The sequence below is a fragment of the Bufo bufo genome, chromosome 5 (assembly GCF_905171765.1).
Source record: "Bufo bufo chromosome 5, aBufBuf1.1, whole genome shotgun sequence".
Lineage (NCBI taxonomy): Eukaryota > Metazoa > Chordata > Amphibia > Anura > Bufonidae > Bufo > Bufo bufo.
The window spans coordinates 124,211,884-124,228,891 of NC_053393.1; the positions used below are offsets into that span (position 1 = coordinate 124,211,884).

Sequence of the window (17,008 nt, forward strand, 5' to 3'; positions counted from 1 at the left end):
TACTGAATTTGACAGCAGTATATAACCCTGTAATTACACACGTGCTGATGCTGCAAGGCCTGAAAATAGTGTTTTTTTGTCAAAGAAATGTGTTTTTCAAAGCCCAGAAAATGATGGGTGTATTTCTAGCTTAAATTGCACAATGACTAATCAAGATGTTGTAGTTTGCCCAAAAAAAGGTGATTTACAATGTCCCAAAAGCTCAGATGCAGTGCTGGTGCACTAAGCTTGCATAAAATGTCCGACGCTGCCGCCCACCTAACTAACAGAATTTATAAAAGTATATATTTTTTTTTTTGGTCAATGGGCCCAGGGCAGGGTAAAACGATTGTGCCCTGCACCCACACAACTATTTCTCTGTAGATCGCTGAGTTAGATCCTCTCCTATTCTCTCCCTGAAATCACAAGTCCAGCAGCATCCTCTCCCTACACTTGTAACCGCAGAGTGACGTGCAGCGCTACGTGACTCAAGCTTATATAGAGGCTGGGTCACATGCTGCTCTGGCTAATCCCAGCCATGCTATTAGTAGGCATGGCTGTGATGGCTTCTAAGGTCAGACAGTTAACCGCTTGTTGATTGGCTGCTCTGCAGCCTTTCAAAAAGCACCAAGAAAGCACCGAACCCGAACTTTTACGGAAATGTTCGGGTCCGGGGTACGAACCCGAACTTTACAGTTCGGGTTCGCTCAACCCTATTAATATATTTTAGATAACGTTGTGCATTAATACAAATACATTTTTATATCTTGGACATTGAGTTGAAAGCGTCAGCAAATACGTCTGCACTGCAGTAACAGCGTTGCTTGCAGATTATGTTGTGAATTTTTTTTTACATTACCACTGTAGTCAATAATTTATATGAATTTTCTAAATTGCAGATATTGCGCATATTCCAGCCAAATTATTTCCCTTTTATATTAAGTCATTTTATTTTTTTAATTTGTAGGGACAGTGATTTAAAGTGTTTTTGTTATCTACTTTGTTAACTTTTATTAGAAAACAGCCTGTAAAATACTCCCTTCACATAACTCTAAGGATGGATTCATCAAGCGATGCACAGTTTGTTCAATTTGGCTCTGAAGTCGATTTGCATAAACCTTCGTTAGAATACTGTACGGAGCAAGCGCTCCGTACAGTATTAGAATGTATTGGCTCCGATTAGCCAAAGTCATTACTTCCCGAAGTCTCGCGAATAACTCACGGGTAATAACTTCAGAAATTAATTTCTACTATAAAAAAACCTTTGTACTGATCTTTAAACCTAACACTTTTTTGTCTAGAAATGCTTCTTGGGCTTTCTGCACACCCCCTACTGGAGTAAGTTTGTGACTTTTTTTTTTTTTTCCCAAGTCCCTGTCATAAATCTGGAGTTACCATTACCATAGCTAACCGTTCCCACTTTCCACCTACTTATAAAATCTGGAGTGTCATAAAAATGCAAAATGTAGCACAAATTTGGCGCAGACAACCTAAAAAAATTGCTAAAGCAACTTTTAGAAGACAAAATTCTGCAGTGCATGGCAAATTCTCTAGTTGGTATATTTAGCATTTGTCTATTATGGTGTATGTTTTTTTTTTTTTTTCGGAATAAAATGCCAGCTCCAGATGTTGGCTAAAAAATCTATAGGGAAACACTGCATGTTTTAGAAATGGCATTTTTTTTCATCCCCTTCACAATAGAAGAAAAAACCTAATGTAGACACATTGGCACAAAAATGCAGCTAAGGCTACTTTCACACTAGCGTTCGGGTGTCCGCTCGTGCGCACCGTTTGAAGGGGCTCACGAGCGGCCCCGAACGCATCCGTCTGGCCCCAATGCATTCTCAGTGGAGGCGGATCCACTGAGAATGCATCCGCCTGCCAGCGTTCAGCCTCCGCTCCGCTCAGTGAGCGGACACCTGAACGCTGCTTGCAGCGTTCGGGTGTCCGCCTGGCCGTGCGGAGGCGAGCGGATCCGTCCACACTTACAATGTAAGTCAATGGGGACGGATCCGCTTGAAGATGACACCATATGGCTCAATCTTCAAGCGGATCCGTTCCCCATTGACTTTCAATGTAAAGTCTGAACGGATCCGCTCAGACAACTTTCACACTTAGAAAATTTTCTACGTTTTAATGCAGACGCATCCGTTCTGAACGGATGCGAACGTCTGCATTATCGGAGCGGATCCGTCTGATGAAACATCAGACGGATCCGCTCCGAACGCAAGTGTGAAAGTAGCCTAAAAAGCCATAGAAAACGCATGTGGTATACAAAAAACGACGTGTCTTTTAGCAGTAAAAAAAAAGCAGAATAAACAGAACAAAATGCTGAAGAGCTAGAGATAGCTGTAAGATACAGAGACGGGCCTCTCTGCCAACTCCCTGTCCCCTACGACAGCCCTGCTTCTTTTTACTAAACATGTAAGATTTTACAAGCTTCCCAGCATATTTCATTGCTGTCAGTGCTGGTTGCTGGCAGCAGTGCTTCCCTCTATCTTCGTAGCGAACCCCTGGGAAGATAGTGAGCAGCGCTGCTACAAGCAATGAATGCTACTGTGTTCCTGTATACTTACTGTGTTGCTGCCAACAATCAGCACTAGCAGCAGTGACTGGGGCAGGAAGAGAAGAGGCAGACTAAGAGGCCTGGTGAGGTAAGACTACTATTTTTTTTCATTCAATTAAAAGTTTACATACCGGTAATTCCTTAACCACCTCAGCCCCCAGTGCTTAAACACCCTGAAAGACCAGGCCACTTTTTACACTTCTGACCTACACTACTTTTACCGTTTATTGCTCGGTCATGCAACTCACCACCCAAATGAATTTTACCTCCTTTTCTTCTCACTAATAGAGCTTTCATTTGGTGGTATTTCATTGCTGCTGACATTTTTACTTTTTTTGTTATTAATCGAAATGTAACGATTTTTTTGCAAAAAAATGACATTTTTCACTTTCAGTTGTAAAATTTTGCAAAAAAAACGAGATCCATATATAAATTTTGCTCTAAATTTATTGTTCTACATGTCTTTGATAAAAAAAAAATGTTTGGGTAAAAAAAAAAAAAATGGTTTGGGTAAAAGTTATAGCGTTTACAAACTATGGTACAAAAATGTGAATTTCCGCTTTTTGAAGCAGCTCTGACTTTCTGAGCACCTGTCATGTTTCCTGAGGTTCTACAATGGCCAGACAGTACAAACACCCCACAAATAACCCCATTTCGGAAAGTAGACACCCTAAGGTATTCACTGATGGGCATAGTGAGTTCATAGAACTTTTTATTTTTTGTCACAAGTTAGCGGAAAATGATGATTTTTTTTTTATTTTATTTTTTTCTTACAAAGTCTCATATTCCACTAACTTGTGACAAAAAATAAAAACTTCCATGAACTCACTATGCCCATCAGCGAATACCTTGGGGTGTCTTCTTTCCAAAATGGGGTCACTTGTGGGGTAGTTATATTGCCCTGGCATTCTAGGGGCCCAAATGTGTGGTAAGGAGTTTGAAATCAAATTCTGTAAAAAATGACCAGTGAAATCCGAAAGGTGCTCTTTGGAATATGGGCCCCTTTGCCCACCTAGGCTGCAAAAAAGTGTCACACATCTGGTATCTCCGTATTCAGGAGAAGTTGGGGAATGTGTTTTGGGGTGTCATTTTACATATACCCATGCTGGGTGAGATAAATATCTTGGTCAAATGCCAACTTTGTATAAATAAATTGGAAAAGTTGTCTTTTGCCAAGATATTTCTCTCACCGAGCATGGGTATATGTAAAATGACACCCCAAAACACATTCCCCAACTTCTCCTGAATACGGAGATACCAGATGTGTGACACTTTTTTGCAGCCTAGGTGGGCAAAGGGGCCCATATTCCAAAGAGCACCTTTCGGATTTCACTGGTCATTTTTTACAGAATTTGATTTCAAACTCCTTACCACACATTTGGGCCCCTAGAATGCCAGGGCAGTATAACTACCCCACAAGTGACACCATTTTGGAAAGAAGACACCTCAAGGTATTCGCTGATGGGCATAGTGAGTTCATGGAAGTTTTTTTTTTTTGTCACAAGTTAGTGGAATATGAGACTTTGTAAGGAAAAAAAAAATAAATAAAAAATCATCATTTTCCACTAACTTGTGACAAAAAATAAAAAATTCTAGGAACTTGCCATGCCCCTCACGGAGTACCTTGGGGTGTCTTCTTTCCAAAATGGGGTCACTTGTGGGGTAGTTATACTGCCCTGGCATTTTCCAGGGGCCCTAATGTGTTGTAAGTAGGTAAATGACCTGTGAAATCCGAAAGGTGCTCTTTGGAATGTGGGCCCCTTTGCCCACCTAGGCTGCAAAAAAGTGCCACACATGTGGTATCGCCGTATTCAGGAGAAGTTGGGGAATGTGTTTTGGGGTGTCATTTTACATATACCCATGCTGGGTGAGATAAATATCTTGGTCAAATGCCAACTTTGTATAAAAAAATGGGAAAAGTTGTCTTTTGCCAAGATATTTCTCTCACCCAGCATGGGTATATGTAAAATGACACCCCAAAACACATTCCCCAACTTCTCCTGAGCACGGAGATACCAGATGTGTGACACTTTTTTGCAGCCTAGATGCGCAAAGGGGCCCACATTCCTTTTATGAGGGCATTTTTTGACATTTGGATCCCAGACTTCTTCTCACGCTTTAGGGCCCCTAGAATGCCAGGGCAGTATAAATACCCCACATGTGACCCCATTTTGGAAAGAAGACACCCCAAGGTATTCAATGAGGGGCATGGCGAGTTCATAGAATTTTTTTTTTTTGGCACAAGTTAGCGGAAATTGATTTTATTTATTTTTTTCTCACAAAGTCTCCCTTTCCGCTAACTTGGGACAAAAATTTCAATCTTTCATGGACTCAATATGCCCCTCACGGAATACCTGGGGGTGTCTTCTTTCCGAAATGGGGTCACATGTGGGGTATTTATACTGCCCTGGCATTCTAGGGGCCCTAAAGCGTGAGAAGAAGTCTGGAATATAAATGTCTAAAAATTTTTACGCATTTGGATTCCGTGAGAGGTATGGTGAGTTCATGTGAGATTTTATTTTTTGACACAAGTTAGTGGAATATGAGACTTTGTAAGAAAAAAATAATAATTTCCGCTAACTTGGGCCAAAAAAATGTCTGAATGGAGCCTTACAGGGGTGTGATCAATGACAGGGGGGTGATCAATGACAGGAGGGTGATCAATGACAGGGGGGTGATCAGGGAGTCTATATGGGGTGATCACCCCCCTGTCATTGATCACCCCCCTATAAGGCTCCATTCAGATGTCCGTATGTGTTTTGCGGATCCGATCCATGTATCCGTGGATCCGTAAAAATCATACGGACATCTGAATGCAGCCTGACAGGGGGGGTGATCAATGACAGGGGGGGTAATCAATGACAGGGGGGTGATCAGGGAGTCTATATGGGGTGATCACCACAGTCATTGATCACGCCCCTGTAAGGCTTTATTCAGACGTCCGTATGCGTTTTGCGGATCCGATCCATCTATCAGTGGATCCGTAAAAATCATGCGGACATCTGAATGGAGCTTTACAGGGGTGTGATCAATGACAGGGGGGTAATCAATGACAGGGGGGTGATCAGGGAGTCTATATGGGGTGATCACCACAGTCATTGATCACGCCCCTGTAAGGCTTTATTCAGACGTCCGTATGCGTTTTGCGGATCCGATCCATCTATCAGTGGATCCGTAAAAATCATGCGGACATCTGAATGGATCTTACAGGGGGGTAATCAATGACAGGGGGGTGATCAGGGAGTCTATATGGGGTGATCACCACAGTCATTGATCACGCCCCTGTAAGGCTCCATTCAGATGTCCGTATGCGTTTTGCGGATCCGATCCATCTATCAGTGGATCCGTAAAAATCATGCGGACATCTGAATGGAGCTTTACAGGGGTGTGATCAATGACAGGGGGGTAATCAATGACAGGGGGGTGATCAGGGAGTCTATATGGGGTGATCACCACAGTCATTGATCACGCCCCTGTAAGGCTTTATTCAGACGTCCGTATGCGTTTTGCGGATCCGATTTATCTATCAGTGGATCCGTAAAAATCATGCGGACATCTGAATGGATCTTACAGGGGGGTAATCAATGACAGGGGGGTGATCAGGGAGTCTATATGGGGTGATCACCACAGTCATTGATCACGCCCCTGTAAGGCTCCATTCAGATGTCCGTATGCGTTTTGCGGATCCGATCCATCTATCAGTGGATCCGTAAAAATCATGCGGACATCTGAATGGAGCTTTACAGGGGTGTGATCAATGACAGGGGGGTAATCAATGACAGGGGGGTGATCAGGGAGTCTATATGGGGTGATCACCACAGTCATTGATCACGCCCCTGTAAGGCTTTATTCAGACGTCCGTATGCGTTTTGCGGATCCGATCCATCTATCAGTGGATCCGTAAAAATCATGCGGACATCTGAATGGAGCTTTACAGGGGGGTGATCAATGACAGGGGGGTAATCAATGACAGGGGGGTGATCAGGGAGTCTATATGGGGTGATCAGGGGTGATCAAGGGTGAATAAGGGGTTAATAAGTGACAGGGGGGGGGTGTAGTGTAGTGTGGTGCTTGGAGCAACATATTACTGAGCTGCCTGTGTCCTCTGGTGGTCGATCCAAACAAAGGGGACCACCAGAGGACCAGGTAGCAGGTATATTAGACGCTGTTATCAAAACAGCGTCTAATATACCTGTTAGGGGTTAAAAAAATCACATCTCCAGCCTGCCATCGAACGATCACCGCTGGCAGGCTGGAGATCAACTCTCTTACCTTCCGATCCTGTGAACGCGCGCACCTGTGTGCGCGCGTTCACAGGAAATCTCGCGTCTCGCGAGAGGACGCGCCGGCGCGTCCACCCAGAAGAGCAGGGCCGCCGCAAAGACGCAATCCTGCGTACGGCGGTCCTGAGGAGGTTAACGTATATTACAAACACACTTTAAATCACTGTCCCTACACATAAAAAAATTACATTTATATTGTAACAATTATTAACCTATTTAATTGCAATTCATCTAAATGTATACCTTCTTGTAGGTGTGGAGTGGGGTTTGCTTTACCCTGAATCAAATGGACAATACCAATCTCCAATCAACATAAATTCAAGAGAAGCGCTATATGACCCTTCATTGCTAGAAGTTAAGCTATCTCCAAACTACGTTGTCTGTCGAGACTGTGAAGTTAATAATGATGGTCATGTAGTTCAGATCCTCCTAAAGTCAAAATCAGGTATGGCTCAAAATCATTCTAAATTTATATATGTTGCCAACATCCCATGGGGCATTCATTTCCCCTTTGTAAACTATATTCTAATTGTTATGGGCAGTGTGCATGGAAACACTGTATCAACTTACTGGTTTTGCTTTAGGCTAAACCTAAGGTCATTGTCCTGGTGGTCCCCTGGTATTCACAATTTAACATCTGTACAGGGATGTGGACCTCACTACAGGGGACCAACCAGTCTGCTACCTCCTGTAGTTGCCAGCTGACGCATCGGAGTCATAGAAGCACCAAGCATTAGACTACACTCATAGTCAGGAAAAAGGCCTAGATCAGAGCAGGCAAAGTTTATGCCTATTCGAGAAAATAATTAGGGCAGTCAAAGTTCATGCGTATCTAAGAAACTAATCTGGGGTCAGGGCAGGCAGCAGAGTAGGTGAACAGGCAGAAGTAAAGTACACTACACACTTATAGTACTGTATAACACACCTTCACTGGTCAACTAGACAACTAGAAACCTAAGCCCTGGCAAAGAGTGATGGGGCAGGATTTATAGCAGAATCTGGTTACAATTAAAAATAGCCATGGAACTGCACACAGCAAGGGAGAGGAGTGGTGGTAGCAGAAATAGGAGTAGTAGTTGCTCAATAAAGAATGCTCTTAGTAGACATGGACCTCTGATGTAACACTAATATACATGGACATATTATGATTGTAAAGTTAAATAAAGTCTATCATCAGTAATTTCTTGTGCTAGAACAATAGGATGATACAAGTACCTCCCAACATATGTTATTGTGAAAGAAATTTTAGGGATTAAAGACATACCATATTGCATACAGCTACGATATTTCATTCATTAAAACGGTTAAAAATTTAGACAGTCTAAACATGCATCAGAGTTACATTGTCTCATTTAGCATTTTAAATCTGTCCCACTTTGATTGTCTATTCTAAGTTTAAACCAGGTATTAGTTGGCTATTTTTCTTAAAAACTGTGATCGAAATGCACATTTGGAATCCAGTGAATTTGGACACTGAAATGTGTTGACATTCTACAGCAGACACTCTGTGGTAGATGCAAGGGAAAATGGTAGTATGGAGGCTCCGGAAAGTGAGGTAGGTAGCTTTATTAATTTAGAAAGCAGGGTAGAGGGAAGAGTGCCAGGGAGGTTAGCCTTTATCTAACACACCCCAAAAAGTTTGCAAGGTTGACAGATGAGGAGGATGTCAGTTCAGTGATGGCACTGCTGCAGTAAGACACTTCCTCTGCTAGTCAGGGGAATGTTAGCTCCAGTAAGCAGCGGACTAAAAGAGCAGGGCAGGCCAGACAGGTGTTGGTAATGGGAGAATCTATCATTAGGGGTACAGATAGTGTGATCTGTCACAAAGGCGGGGGTCATCAAACGGTGTGTTGTCTTCCTGGCGCTTGAGTTGGGCATATGGTAGATCTGGTTGATAGATTACTGGGAGGGCCTGGCGAAGACCCAATGGTCATGGTCCGCATGGGTACCGATGACAAAGTTAGAGGTAGGTGGAGGGTCCTTAGACTCATCTCAGGGACAGGACTCATCTGAGGTTAATTTTACATATGTATCAAATCGTTTTTTTTTACACAATAAAAGCACACAGAGCTATGGGGACTGGGTATTACGGATATGCTAGCGGCCATCTAGCAACCCATGTCCTCAGCTCTATACCCAAAATCCCGGTGACAGGTTCCCTTTAAATTGCAAGCTCAGAGCAAGGACTTCAAAGGTAGTATTTTCTGAAATACTACCGGTACCACAAGCCACACCTGAAAAGCAGCGGAAGATTAGGGAGTTTAACAGGTGGCTCAAGAATTGGTGTAGGAAGAAAGGGTTTGAGTTCCTGGAGAACTAGGCAAACTTCTCTGACAGCTACAGGCACTTTCATAGGGATGAGCTGCACCTCAATAGGGAAGATGCAGCTGTTTTGGGAGAGAAAATGGCAAGGAGGTTGGATGAGTGTTTAAACTAGGGACTGGGGGGGGGGGGGGGGGCGAGGGTAATTACATTATAGGAGGGGAAGATGGTGTAGATGGTGACCTGGAACGAGGTAATGGAACTGGGGGCGGAATGAAGGGAAGAACTAGAACAGTTCATAAGGAAAGGTGTAGGGTAAAAAAATATACAAAAACCTCTTAATTGTATATATACTAATGCCAAGAGTGTGACTGGTAAAACTGGTGAACTGGAAGTAGTAATGTCTGAAGAGGACTATGACATAGTGGGAATAACTGAGATATGGCGGGATGATACGTATGACTGGACAGTTAATGTACAAAGTTACAGTCTGCTTAGAAATCATGAAAACCGAAGAGGGGGAGGGGTTTGCCTTTATGTACTACTACTAAGGCCTCATGCACACGACAGTATTTTTTCACGGTCCGCAAAACGGGGTTCCGTTGGTCCGTGATCCGTGACCGTTTTTTCGTCCGTGGGTCTTCCTTGATTTTTGGAGGATCCACGGACATGAAAAAAAAGTCGTTTTGGTGTCCGCCTGGCCGTGCGGAGCCAAACGGATCCGTCCTGACTTACAATGCAAGTCAATGTGGACGGATCCGTTTGACGTTGACACAATATGGTGCAATTGCAAATGGATCCGTCCCCCATTGACTTTCAATGTAAAGTCAGGAGTTAATATACCATAGGATCGGAGTTTTCTCCAATCCGATGGTATATTTTAACTTAAAGCGTCCCCATCACCATGGGAACGCCTCTATGTTAGAATATACCATCGGATTTGAGATAGATCGTGAAACTTAGATCCGACAGTATATTCTAACACAGAGGCGTTCCCATAGTGATGGGGACGCTTCAAGTTAGAATATCCTACGAACTGTGTACATGACTGCCCCCTGCTGCCTGGCAGCACCCGATCTTTTACAGGGGGCTGTGATCCGCACAATTAACCCCTCAGGTGCCCCACCTAAAGGGTTAATTGTGCGTATCATAGCCCCCTGTAAGAGATCAGGTGCTGCCAGGCAGGAGGGGGCAGACCACCTCCCTCCCCAATATTATATTCATTGGTGGCCAGTGCGGCCTCCCCTCTCCCACCCCCCCTAGTTAAAATCACATTCAGAATACCCCATCATTGGTGCCAGTGCGGCCTCACATCTCCCCTCCCCCCGCAGTCCTGGTTGCCATGGTTACTTAGCAATTTTTAGAAGCATTATACTTACCTGCGAGCTGCGATGTCTGTGACCGGCCGGGCGCTCCTCCTACTGGTAAGTGAAAGGTCTATGCGGCGCATTGCCTATAGCACAGACCTGCAGTAGCGTCCTGGTTGCCATGGTTACCGATCGGAGCCCCAGCGAATAAACTGGGACTCCGATCGGAACTCTCCACTGCCACCAATGATGGGGGAACGTGATTTTAACAAGGGGGGGGGAGAGGTGAGACCACACTGGCCACCAATGATGGGGGATTCGGAACGTGATTTTAACAAGGGGGGGGGAGAGGTGAGGCCGCACTGGCCACCAATGATGGGGGATTCGGAATGTGATTTTAACTGGTGGGGGGGAAGAGGGGAGGGCGCACTGGCCACCAATGAATATAATATTGGGGAGGGAGGGGGTCTGCCCCCTCCTGCCTGGCAGCACCTGATCTCTTACAGGGGGCTATGATACGCACAATTAACCCTTTAGGTGCGGCACCTGAGGGGTTAATTGTGCGGATCACAGCCCCCTGTAAAAGATCGGGTGCTGCCAGGCAGCAGGGGGCAGTCATGTACACAGTTCTCAGTATATTCTAACTAGAAGCGTCCCCATCACTATGGGAACGCCTCTGTGTTAGAATATACTGTCGGATATGAGTTTTCACAAAGTGAAAAATCATATCTGAAAAAGCTTTTATGCAGACGGATCTGAGATCCGTCTGTGTGAAAGTTGCCAACGGCCACAGATCACGGACGCGGATGCCAATCTTGTGTGCATCCGTGTTTTTTCACGGACCCATTGACTTGAATGGGTCTGTGAACCGTTGTCCGTCAAAAAAATAGGACAGGTCATATTTTTTGGACGGACAGGAAACACGGATCACGGCCGCGGATGAACAACGGTGCATTTTCCGAGTTTTTAACGGACCCGTTGAAAGTCAATGGGTCCGCAGAAAATCACGGAAAACGGAACAACGGCCACGGATGCACACAACGTTCGTGTGCATGAGGCCTTAGGGAAATAGATGAGGGCAGCAAGTCATAATGAGTTCATTATTTTAGGGGACTTCAGCTATCCAGATATAGACTGGGAAACTGATACCTGTTGATCTCATAATAGGAAACAGGTTCTTGGCATTAGCTAAAGACAATTACCTTTCCCAACTGGTTCAGGACTCAACTGGAAGGATTGGCATACTGGACTTTGTATTAACCAATAGACCTGACCGAACAACAGACGTACAGGTGGATGGACACTTGGGAAATAGTGACCATAAAATAATATCCTTCCAATTGTAATTCAAAACAATGGGGGTCAATTATAAATCTGAAATATGCCTAAATTAGCAGGCCCGTCTCATTTACCATTTTCTATGCCTTTTTCAGGTGTAGAAAAAGGTCTAAATGTAAGAAAGTTCAGAAGCTGTCTCACATTTAGTACTGGCTTAGGGGTTTATTAAGAACGGCGTCTAAAATGCTGGTCTTAATAAATGTTCCCCAATGTTTCTTCAGGAAGGCATAAAATACTAAACTTCCAAAAGCAAAATATGACCAGCTAAGAGATGCCATTAGCCTCGTTAACTGTGACATTTGTCCTCAAAAATAAAAATGCAGCCACAAAATGGGATATTTTTAAAAGCATCCTAAACTCTCATTGTGAGAGGTACATACCTTATGGGAATAAAAAGGTAAAGAACAAGAAAAAAATATGGATAAATAGAAATGTAAAGGGAGCAATAAATGACAAAAAGAAAGCATTTAAATCACTAAAACAGAAAGGTAGTGAGGAGCTGTAGCAAGCGATGAGGAGAAAGCGAATCTATTAAATATTTTTTCTCCACTGTATTCAGTAGAATATAAACTGTCAGATGAAATGCACAGTGTAAAAATAAAATTCCCATTCAAAAGTGGCCTGTTTTACTCAGGAAGAAGTGCAGCGGCGTCATAAAAATATTAAAATGGATAAATCGCTGGGACCAGATGGCATACACCCCCAAGGGAATTAAGTAATATAATAGACAAACCCTTATTTCTGATATTTATAGACTCTATATTGACGGGTAACGTTGCACAGGATTGGCGCTTAGCATATTTAAAAACGGGTCAAAACATAGAACATCTGTTGTGGGTAAACTGTTTAAAGGCTTTCTAAGAGATGCTATCCTGGAGTACCTCAATGAAAATAAGCATAGAACACTATCAGCATGGCTTCATGAGGGATTGGTCATGTCACACTAATCTAATCAGTTTCTTCTATGAGAAGGTAAGTTCTAGACTTGGATGTCTTATATCTTGACTTCTCAAAAGCATGTGATACTGTGCCACATAAAAGGTTAGTATATAAAATGAGAATGCTTGGACTGAGGGAAAATATGTGTATGTGAGTAAATAACTGCCTCAGTGATAGAAAAGAGAGAGTAGTTATTAACAAATACATACTGTCACCAGTGGGGTACCTCAAGGGTCAGTATTGGGCCCTATTCTCTTCAATATTTTTATTAATGATCTTGTAGAAGTCTTGCATAGTAAAATATACATTTTTGTGGATGACACCAAAATGTGTAAATTAACATGAAAAAGGACAGTATACTGCTACAGAGGGATCTGGACGGATTGGAAGCTTGGGCAGAGAAGTGGCAAATGAGGTTTAACACTGACAAATGTAAAAGTTATGCACATGGGAAGGAATAATGCAAGTCACCTGTACATACTAAATGGTAAAACACTGGGTAACACTGACATGGAAAACGTAACTGTAGAAACCAGTGTCAGACAGCTTCTCTATCTGCCTCTGTGTCTAGAGTAAAAAAGGTTTCTACACAAACATAAAAGAGGATTCTTTACTGTAAGAGCAGTGATACTATGGAACTTTTGGCCAGAGGAGGTAGTGATGTACTCGCTAAAAGAGTTAAAGAGGGGCCTGGATGTATATTTGGAGTGTAATAATATTACAGGTTATAGTTATTCGATTTCTGGAAAAAGGTTGATAATCCAGGGAGTTATTCTGATTGCCTGATTAGAGTCGGGAAGGAAAATTTGGCTTCAGTGTTTTTTTTGCCTTCCTCTGGATCAACATGCAGGATCACAGGCTGAACTGGATGGATGGATGTCTTTTTTCAGCCTTACAAACTATTTTACAATGTTACTTGTGCCAGAGTTTAGGAAACAAAATTATGGTGCCCTTTTTTCACATGTTGCATCCTAGGACTTGTAGTCCAACCCCTTTGACAGGCTTCCCAAATAAAGTGACTAAATGCTTTAATTTTGATGGCTATCCTTAACCACCTCCTGTCTGCCCGTTTACTATAAACGTCCAGGAGGTGGATCTCTATCTCTGGACGTTTCTGAACGTCCATTCAGAGATGGAAGCTGCACGCTAATTGTGCAGCTGCCGAGCAGGGGGCCCGCTGTCAGTGGCAGCAGGGCACCCCAGAGAGAAGGCATGGACAGTTCCCAGGTGTCCCTGCTTTCTAGATCACTGTATACACAGCGCTCAACAGGCGGCGTGTATACAGATGAATAGTGAAGTTAAATGTCCCCCAGAGGTCTTGCATGACCTTATGGGGGATACAATGTGTAAAAAAAAAAAGTAAAAAAGTTTAATAAAAAAAAAAAAAAGGAAATAATTAAAAAAATTGTTAAAAATAGAAAAATATAAATAAAATAGGCATATTTGGTATTGCCGCATCCGAGACGGTCGGCTCTATAAATATATCACATGATCCACCCAGTCCAATAAACATCATAAGAAGTAAATAAAAACTGTGTAGAAAAAAACAACAAAACAATTTTGTCACCTAACATCACAAAAAGTGCAACACCAAGTAATCAAAAACTGTCACCTACATAAGAAAATCTCTCAAAAAATAAAAAACTAAAGCTCTCAGAACATGGAGACATTAAAACATTATTTTTTTGTTTCAACAATGCTATTATTGTGTTAAAGTGAAATAAATAAAAAAAAGTATACAAATTAGGTATCGCTGCGTCCGTAACAACCTGCTCTATAAAAATATCTCATGACCTAACCACTCTGGTGAACACCATAAAAAAATAAAATAAAAACAAAAACGTGCAAAAAAAGCTATTTTTTGTCACTTTACATCACGTAAAGTGTAACACCAAGCGATCATAAAGCCATAGGCTACCCAAAATAGTAACAATCAAACTGTCACCTCATCCTGCAAAAAATGAGAGCCTAACTAAGACAATTGGCCAAAAAATAAAAAAGCTATGACTATCGAGACACTAAAACATAATTTTTTTTGTTAAAAAAATGCTATTATTGTGTAAAACTTAAATAAATAAGAAAAAGTATACATATTAGGTATTGCCACGTCCGTAACAATCTGCTCTATAAAAATGTCACATGACCTAACCCCTCAGGTGGACGCTGTAAAAATAAATAAATACAGACAACTGTGCTAAAACAACCAATTTTTTGTCACCTTGCCCCATAAAGTGTAATAATGAATGATCAAAAAATCATATGTACCCAAAAATGGTACCAATAAAAACGTCAACTCTTCCTGCGTCTGTAACAACCTGCTCTATAAAAAATAGCACATGATCTACCCTGTCAGATGAATGTTGTAAAAAATAAAAGAAACTGTGCCATAACAGCAATTTTTTGGTTACCTTTCCTCACAAAAAACATAATATAGAGCAATTAAAAATCATATGTACCCCAAAATACTACCATAAAACTGGCACCTTATCCCCTAGTTTCCAAAAAGGGTCACTTTTCGGGAGTTTTTACTGTAAGGGTGCATCAGGGGGGCTTCAAATGGGACATGGCATCTAAAAAAAACAGTCCAGCAAAATCTTCCTTCCAAAAACCGTATGGCAGTCCTTTTCTTCTGCACCCTTCCATGTGCCTTTACATCCGTTTACGACCACATGTGGGGTGTTTCTGTAAAACGCAGAATCAGGGTAATAAATATTGAGTTTTCTTTGGCTGTTAACCCTTGATGTGTTAAAGAAAAAATTGATTAAAATGGAAAATCTGTCAAAGTGAAATTTTGAAATTTCATCTTCATTTTCCTTTACTTCTTGTAGAACACCTAAAGGGTTAACAAAGTTAGTAAAATCAGTTTTGAGTAACTTGAGGGGTGTAGTTTCTACAATGGGGTCATTTATTCGGGGTTTCCACTATGTAAGCCCCACAAAGTGACTTCAGAACTGAACTGGTCCTTAAAAAAGTCGACTTTGGAAATTTTTTTAATTTCAAAAATTGCTTCAAAAATTCTAAACCTTCTAACATCCTAAAAAAATAAAATTACATCACCAAAATGATGCCCACAAAAAGTAGACATATGGGGAATGTTAATTAATGAATATTTTATGAGGCATCACTATCTCTCTTAAAAGCAGAGAGATTCGAATTTAGAAAACATTGCATTTTTTTAAATTTTCGTTAACTTTTTTTAATTTTTTTAAAATAAATAAAGGTGAAATATATCGACTCAAATTTACCACGGTAATGAAGTAAAATGTGTCTCAAGAAAACAGTCTCTGAATGGCTTGGATAAGTAAAAGCATTCCAAAGTTATTACCACATAAAGTGACACATGTCAGATTTGCAAAATTAGGCCTGGTCAGGAAAGGGGATAAATGGCCCGGATGTGAAGTGGTTAAGATAGATGATCAATATTTTCTTGGTGAGGATTTGACCTCTATTGTATAGGCAGCTGTGCCTGGTTTGGCAGCTTAACATATTTACTTAAATGGAGGTGCAGTAATGGGCACAGCCACCTGCCAGACTATCTGCTTGGCTTCTTAAAAACAATAAATAAATCTTTAGCGATCGCAGGAGTGTTGTGGCCCCTTCCAGAGACTTGACTATCAATGTTAAAATGCTTGAAAGTGATATGCTTAAGTCTGCTTATGATAGAACTGCCACTACTCTAAATGCCTTTATCTAGTCCATGTTGGTGTTTCCTGCCAAGTCTGTATTAGGAGTGTGAAAATTGAGAACTACAAGGCAATGCAAGATTAAGCGATTATGATTACTATTTTTAACAATCTAACAATCATTGGTAATTTAAGGATTTTTACCATCTTTGTTTTGAAACCTTAATTAATGTGAAGTCAAAATGATATGAGTGACCTTTCAATTTTTTTTTTTTTTTTTAGTTTACAAAGTCTAGTTTGTTAAATTCTCTTAACAAGCAAAAGCGAGAGAATAATGTGTGAAGCTGTTGCATAGTCTAACCTTATCAGCTGGATGAATAGAATGCTTAGTATTCATAGCAACAACCAGTCAGCACTAAACACTCCTTTGTTGTAATGCTGGGAAAAAAAAGTTGTATGCCAGCTGACATTAAAAATGTTCTTTTCCTGGTTTAAGTCTTTAGAAATAAGATTAAAAAAAGTTGATTACAAGCGATGTTCTGGATACACAAGCCCCACATTAGGCCCCAACAAACTTTGCATAAATTTCTCTAGTGAATTAAAGTAATATTCTGAAATGTCAATTTATTGCATATAGTACTAGAAAAACATCAGCTGCACTAATGCTTCTATTTTACTTCAATGTTTCCACCATAGATATTACTGACATTT

At 41.5% G+C, this 17,008-nt stretch overlaps 1 protein-coding gene across 1 annotated transcript in view; it reads left to right on the top strand.

Annotated features, from left to right (window-relative positions):
* Positions 1–17,008, top strand: part of CA8 (carbonic anhydrase 8) — a 244,959-nt gene that overhangs the window by 48,813 nt on the left and 179,138 nt on the right. The window contains exon 2 of the mRNA XM_040432967.1: positions 7,082–7,273. Within this exon, the coding sequence (XP_040288901.1) occupies positions 7,082–7,273 (192 nt within the window). The remainder of the gene's footprint in view (positions 1–7,081; positions 7,274–17,008) is intronic.